At 46.3% G+C, this 7,703-nt stretch overlaps 1 protein-coding gene across 1 annotated transcript; it reads left to right on the top strand.

Annotated features, from left to right (window-relative positions):
• Positions 1 to 6,513: 6,513 nt before the first annotated feature.
• On the top strand, positions 6,514 to 7,479 carry SOX2 (SRY-box transcription factor 2). Its single transcript, XM_028101155.2, has one exon. The coding sequence runs from the start codon at positions 6,514 to 6,516 to the stop codon at positions 7,477 to 7,479; it is 966 nt and encodes a 321-aa protein (XP_027956956.1).
• The last annotated feature ends 224 nt before the right edge of the window (positions 7,480 to 7,703 follow it).

Below are 7,703 nucleotides of genomic sequence, written 5' to 3'. Positions count from 1 at the left end.
GTTTGTTTTTCCCACAAAAGTTGTGGTCACAACTAAAGGAAATAATCACAGTTTGGAGAATTCAAAACAATCGTCTTTTTCCTAAAATCAAGGTAACAGTCCTAGTCACTGGAAAATTCGGGTTCTAAGGAAACCCTGTTCCTTTGGTATGATCAATTGCACAAGATAGTGTGGTCAATCAAGGAGATATGTATTTATACTCCCAAGCAATGATTTAGAGGTGTGAAAGGGCCATGGGTTTGTTGGCCCACTTGCAGTTCCTGGTGCTCTGTTTGCCTGGTTTGTTTTCATTTTTCATTCCTTTCTTCTGAGTTTTAAAATCAAAATGGTAGTCTCATTTCTTTTCAGTGTAACTGAAAACCACTGGTAGGAGGCTCTTTCAATTTTCAGTTTGTCTTTTTTTTTTTAAGGGAATTTCTATTTAAAATAATTAGATCATTTAATGGGCACACTGCATTTTTCCTTGGGCAACAGCTGCAGTGCACAGACAGATCTTATGTTAAAACTGCTTGATAATTCAGAAATGGAAATGAAATTGTGAAATGTGAATCCTTTTTTCCAGGAAATATTTGAGCTGGAATATATGAAGGGGGTACATATATTTGTAATACTAGAAGCAATATGATGATTGTTATATATAGCCCTGAAGACATACACAAGTGATTATATATTATTTTTGTTGCTATAATTTGAAGTAAGGGGGAAATATATTAGGTTTTCTTTATATCATTGAATTCTTTTTAAAATGTATTTATTTCATCAGTGGGAATCAGATGAAAGAGAGTGAGTATAAAAAGGAGCTGGATTCAGAGCAGCTCTGCATTCCTTAGGTTTCAAGGGTCCTTACAGCTCTTGAGTGAAATTATTTGGTGAAATTGGGTCTGGACTGAAATAGCATTTGTTATCCCCTTGTTCATTTGTTATGTGTAATACCACTTCTGGAAATTAAAGGCAAGGTGCTGAAGGGACAGACAAGAAGAAAAAAATATAATTAAGCAATTTTAAATTGCCAATCTACCCTGCATCCATATGCATATCTATGTCTTACTAAATAAAAAGGGATAGAGATATATGCTTGCTCTTTGTGTCATCTAGAAACATTTATTATAGTTCCTGTCAATAATCTTTCACACTTCCAAAATCTGACAAGTTTGGCAATAGGAAGAAAGTGGAGGAAATGTAGATGAAAGACTTTCTATCATTTTGAAAATTGCTTTATAAAGATTGCAGTATTCCCTCTAGGATCTTGTGAGGGATCCTTCACAGTCTAAAGCAAGTGAAGTTTGATAACAGCACAATTTTATTCTAATTTTTGCTCTTACTTTCAATATCCTAACTTTTTCCAGCTTATAATTTTGGAAAATATGTGATGCTTTTGTAAGGAAAAGAAAATCTTGAATGCCTTTCTTTACCTTCATTTATCTGTGTTTGTTTCATATATCTTGAAGAATCAGGTGTTGATCATTCTAGAAGTCTTGTGGCATGCTCCAATTTGGAGTGATTGAGGAACTTTTTTTGCAATTTAGGGGGAAGAAGGAAACATTTTTTTTTTAATAGGCTTATACCAGTCTCCTTACTCTATAGTTCTCAGTTGTCTTGTGTTAGGGGATAAATATCAATAAAATTTCATCTTACCAGATTGCACCAGCTTTGTCCTACACGTTGGAATTTTCCTTTATTTTTGGCTTTTAAAATCAGAAACTTTTCTTGGGTTGCCGTACTTCTTCTTTTTAGTTTACGTGCCTCTTACCACATCACTGATATGGTCTCTTTTACCGCAGTATGGTCACTGCTTGTGGGCGCTTTCAGTGGAGAAGGCTGGAAGGTTAGGATCTGGAGGAAACATAACAAAAAAGGGAGGAAAAAAAAAACCCTTCGTTTGGCCAAATCTGGCTCCTAATATATTTAACCACTTCCAGAATTAGAAAGCCTTTCTGTACATTTTCTTCTATGTTTCTCTCTTTTTTTCCTTACGTAATGAAATTAAAACTTTTGGAGCCCACAGTTGACATTTTTCAGAAAATTGAGTTATCAAGGCAGTAATTATTTCACGGGGAGATAAAACTCTCATAGCCCTAACTGTCAAATAGGGCCCTTTTCAGATTTTAATTACAAAATAAAATTAGTCTGCTCTTCCTCGGAATGGTTTGTGAGTGGTTAAACAGAGCTTTCCCCCCAATACTGGTGGTCGTCAAACTCTGCTAATTAGCAATGCTGAGAAATTCCAGTTAACAAGGACATTCTCCAAGACTCTGCAGGTTCCCTGCCGTTTGCCTTCATTTCCATAAGAAGATTAAGAGAGGAGGGGAACACACTCAAATGCAGATGCAGAAAAGAAGCGTTTTTTAACAAGCATCATAATAGTAAGATGCTTGGCTAGTTCTCACCTAATTACTGCAAGTTAAACCTCTATTTGCCACTAAGAAGAAAAAATAAGTCTACAGTCCCCTATCTCCACAAAATTGTTAGTTGGCTTCAGATATAATACTTGGGAGGGATGAGGGGAGTTTAGGAGAGAAATACCAGTTGCAAAAGATAAAACTGAGCTACACTTAATCAGTTAAGGATTTTTGGCTGGGGCCTATATAGTAGAGCAAAATTAAATCAGAATATCCTAGGAGTTAGGCATTTTTGTTCCTAATTTCTAATCTTGCTTTAAAAGGATGCAGCTTTTTGCTGCCCATGAAAGGGAAATGTTATACTTCCTTTAGAATAAGCACTTTAAATTTTCATACATTGTGCCAATGGCAACATTTTTAAATTCTTGAAGGATGAAGCACCCTCTTCCAAGTCTTATTTTGATTCCCTAGTAGTCAATGGTGCATTGTTATTAGTACTGTAGCCATCTGTTATAAACCTAAAACAGTGCTGCTTCTATCATCTATTGTGATTATTATAGTTATTATTATATTTAGGGGCCAGTGATAGTGCCGGATTGAAATAGAGTGGCCGGTGATCTGATTTTTTTAATGCATATGTTCTAAAAAATCTAATGAGAAAATTGTTTCTGCTATCACCATCTTCTTTAATCTTATTTTCATAGCACATTATTATGCATAAATGCCAGCCACAGTTAGTTTATTGCCTTGATAAGTACAGCAGGCTTAATTAAAATAAAGCTGTAAATAAATGCAACCAATGATAACACAATTGTAATGTATTTCCATAGCTTATTTATATGATAAAAGCAATTAACAAAAGACCTAGCCAGCCCCTTTAACCTCTTAAATGCATTATTATAGAGTTCAGTCACAAACACAGGCATCTGAGAATGTATAAAAGCTTTTATATATTATCCCAAGGAAAAATTTGTGCCTCTTCCTACTACCCCTTGAGAGAGAGGGAGATTTAAAAATTTGCTACTGTAACCATTCGTTATTAATATTTATTTTAATACATATACTCCACCATTATCCACATCAACCCCTTGGGTTATTTTTCTTCAGACTTAATTATCCATAAGCTTTTTTAAAGTTTTCAGAATAATGCTACTAAGCACAGACCAATGCATACACAATCATGAAGTGAATGCTTGGTCTGCCCTTCGTGGCATCTGGACAATCACAATTCATTCATATGTTGAATCTCGTAATTTGTACCTATTTTTTCCCACAGTTTAACCTCCTACTTCTCTGGAGGTTATATGTACATTTCTAAGTTAAGCAAATTAAATCTGATTCTTATGATTTGGTTCCATGGCTTATATATGTTAACTTTTCTTTTGTTTAGATTACGTGTAATTAGTTGGATCTTCCTCCCATTCCCCTCATTTTTTTCCCTTTAATTATTTCCAAACACCTTCTTTTAAAAGGTAAAAGCAAAACTGTAGTCATGGAAAAGCGAATCCACCAGTAGGGGGCGCACCAGCTACATCCCTGAAACCAGACGCGCTGAAAAGCCAGCCTGTGGCTGCCGTGTTGTCTTCTGAGCTTCTAACCTTTTCTCTTTCCTCATGTCCATGTCCGTTTTTAGCTTAATAAACAGAAGATATTATTTTGTTTTGAAGAGTGCCATATATTTATCCGTTTCGAGAAGGCCAGTCTCACTCTTCCCGGGTTCCCCAGAACAAAAACAAACCATAACTTGGAGAAAAAGAAGCTGATGGGGGAGGGGCGGCTGATTGGAAATAATAATTTATAAAGAAAAGGATTCTTTTTCTCAACTTTTCTGGCTTTCCAGTGAGCATACTTATTTTGAGTTGGACAGGAACAGAAAAGCCTGGGAGGGCAGGGATTGGAGAAGTTGGAGTGGGGGTGGTGATGGTTATGGGAAGGTTAGTAAGGAACAAAACAATGCAAAGTTTTGTAAAGATAATAAATGGAACGTGGCCGACAGATACTATTCAGTACATTTTCTTAGGGTGAGTACGGGTAGATAGATCAGGGGAGGAGGGGGCGGAGAGAGTGTTACAGAAGAAAGAAAATAAGTAACCCTGATGGTTTAAGCCCTTTATAAAAAAGAAATGGCAACAGGTTTTTTTTTTCTTCCCACCCCCCCCCCCACCCTTTGTAGTCAAGTGCATTTTAGCCACAAAGATCCCAACAAGAGAGTGGAAGGAAACTTAGACGGGGCTTTGTTTGACTCCGTGTAGCGACAACAAGAGAAACAAAACTACCTATTTGTAACGGACGTGCTGCCATTGCTCTCCGCATTGAGCGCCTACCTATTGAAATCTTTACGTCAGGACAATGGGAGAGCGGCTAAAATTACCCTCTTGGGTCCTGGGCGGGCAGGATTCCTGAGCCCCTACCCCCGCCTCCATCCTATCCTCCTCCAGCCTCGGCCTTGCTGGGCGCCCCCCAGGACCAGTCCTGGCCGTCTTCTTCCTGCCTGCACCGCCTGCACCTGTGCCTGGGGAGCACCACACCCGCCTCCCAGGCCTGGCGACCCCTCCGAGCGCTGCCCCAGACCCAGGCGGCGCGGGCAGAGCGGCCACCACAGTACAAGTCACAAGGGGAATGGCAGGGCTGGTTCTGCTCGAGTCCTGGGAACTCTGCGTGGGAGGGAGTTTGTGAGTGCGGCCCACCTCCATACTGTGCCGTGGGATGCCAGGAAGTTGAAGTTACGCTGCTCCGTAGCCTGCGCTTCTGAGCGTCCTTCTGTGGACCTTTTTCTTCCCCCAGCCTCCTTCTGAAACCGGCCCAACTGAAATCCTGCTTTGGGGGAGGCTCAGGGGGAGAATGGGGAGAGAGGACGAGAGCGGGGGCATCCTCTCTCCATCGACTGAATGGAGAAAGATGGTGGGCGACGTGGCTGGGGGTAAGGGGACAAGCTATGGTGTCCCGGCCGGAGCTGAGCGGGGCAGGGAAGAGCCGGCTCGCCGCAGCTTCCCCAGGTCCGGCCTCCCCTTAATTGTAGAGTCGGCCGCATAGTCCAACCAGGATTTATGCTTAAAACAGAGCAAACTGCGTGGCAGCAAGGAGGGTTTTGAGGACAGAGCTTTCCCTCCTACCTAACTTGTCGGGACTGTGTGAGAAAGGGGTGAGCCAGTGCTGGCACCTGTGGAGGAAGAGGGGCGAGGGGAAGAGCGAGGTTAGGGAGAAGCACCGGCGAGGCTGGGTTGGGGAGAAGCGTGCGGAGGAGCGAGAGAACAATGACACACCAACTCCTGCACTGCCTGCTTCCTGAAATACTAGTAGGACAGTCGCCCTGAACCACCCACTCTGCCCTGCCCCACCCTACCACCTTAGCGGCTTCTTGCGCCCCTTCCCCAACTCAGCGGCCCGCACCAAAAAGTAAATCAATACTAAGTTTGAAGAAGAAAAAAAATCGTAGTCTTAGTGCTGTTTACCCACTTCCTTCGAAAAGGCGTGTGGTGTGACCTGTTGCTGCGAGAGGGGATACAAAGGTTTCTCAGTGGCTGGCAGGCTGGCTGTAGGAGCCGCCTCCCCCTCCCTCCTTCCTTCCCCCTCCTCCCCTTGCCTCCCCCTGCCTCCCCCGCGCGGCCTGCGGCGCGGCAGGCCCCGCCCCCTTTCATGCAAAACCCGGCGGCGAGGCTGGGCTCGAGTGGAGGAGCCGCCGCACGCTGATTGGTCGCTGGAAACCCATTTATTCCCTGACAGCCCCCATCACATGGATGGTTGTCTATTAACTTGTTCAAAAAAGTATCAGGAGTTGTCAAGGCAGAGAAGAGAGTGTTTGCAAAAGGGGGAAAGTAGTTTGCTGCCTCTTTAAGACTAGGACTGAGAGAAAGAAGAGGAGAGAGAAAGAAAGGGAGAGAAGTTTGAGCCCCAGGCTTAAGCCTTTCCAAAAAATAATAATAACAATCATCGGCGGCGGCAGGATCGGCCAGAAGAGGAGGGAAGCTCTTTTTTTGATCCTGATTCCAGTTTGCTTCTCTCTCTTTTCTTCCCCCAAATTATTCTTCGCCTGATTTTTCTCGCGGAGCCCTGCGCTCCCGACACCCCCGCCCGCCTCCCCTCCTCCTCTCCCCCCGCCCGCGGGCCCCCCAAAGTCCCGGCCGGGCCGAGGGTCGGCGGCCGCCGGCGGGCCGGGCCCGCGCACAGCGCCCGCATGTACAACATGATGGAGACGGAGCTGAAGCCGCCGGGCCCGCAGCAAACTTCGGGGGGCGGCGGCGGCGGCGGCGGCGGCAACTCCACCGCGGCGGCGGCGGGCGGCAACCAGAAGAACAGCCCGGACCGCGTCAAGCGGCCCATGAACGCCTTCATGGTGTGGTCCCGCGGGCAGCGGCGCAAGATGGCCCAGGAGAACCCCAAGATGCACAACTCGGAGATCAGCAAGCGCCTGGGCGCCGAGTGGAAACTTTTGTCGGAGACGGAGAAGCGGCCGTTCATCGACGAGGCCAAGCGGCTGCGTGCGCTACACATGAAGGAGCACCCGGATTATAAATACCGGCCCCGGCGGAAAACCAAGACGCTCATGAAGAAGGATAAGTACACGCTGCCCGGCGGGCTGCTGGCCCCGGGCGGCAACAGCATGGCGAGCGGGGTCGGGGTGGGCGCCGGCCTCGGCGCGGGCGTGAACCAGCGCATGGACAGCTACGCGCACATGAACGGCTGGAGCAACGGCAGCTACAGCATGATGCAGGACCAGCTGGGCTACCCGCAGCACCCGGGCCTCAACGCACACGGCGCCGCGCAGATGCAGCCCATGCACCGCTACGACGTGAGCGCACTGCAGTACAACTCCATGACCAGCTCGCAGACCTACATGAACGGCTCGCCCACCTACAGCATGTCCTACTCGCAGCAGGGCACCCCTGGCATGGCGCTTGGCTCCATGGGCTCGGTGGTCAAGTCCGAGGCCAGCTCCAGCCCCCCCGTGGTTACCTCTTCCTCTCACTCCAGGGCGCCCTGCCAGGCCGGGGACCTCCGGGACATGATCAGCATGTACCTCCCCGGCGCCGAGGTGCCGGAGCCCGCCGCCCCCAGCAGACTTCACATGTCCCAGCACTACCAGAGCGGCCCGGTGCCCGGCACGGCCATTAACGGCACACTGCCCCTCTCGCACATGTGAGGGCCGGACAGTGAACTGGGGGGGGGGGGGGGGGAGAAATTTTCAAAGAAAAGCGAGGGAAATGGGAGGAGAGTAAGAAGAAACAGCATGGAGAAAAACCCGGTACGCTCAAAAAAAAAAAAAAAAAGTCATCACCCGCAGCAAATGACAGCTGCGAAAGAGAACACCAATCCCATCCACACTCAAGCAAAAACCGCGATGCCGACGAGAAAACTTTTATGAGA

The sequence above is a fragment of the Eumetopias jubatus genome, unplaced genomic scaffold (genome assembly GCF_037043125.1).
Source record: "Eumetopias jubatus isolate StellerSeaLion01/CBP00866 unplaced genomic scaffold, mEumJub1_p1.0 scaffold_1, whole genome shotgun sequence".
In the NCBI taxonomy this organism is placed as follows: domain Eukaryota; kingdom Metazoa; phylum Chordata; class Mammalia; order Carnivora; family Otariidae; genus Eumetopias; species Eumetopias jubatus.
The sequence above is the reverse complement of the archived record's forward strand: the minus strand, read 5'-3'. Positions and strand labels throughout refer to the sequence as shown.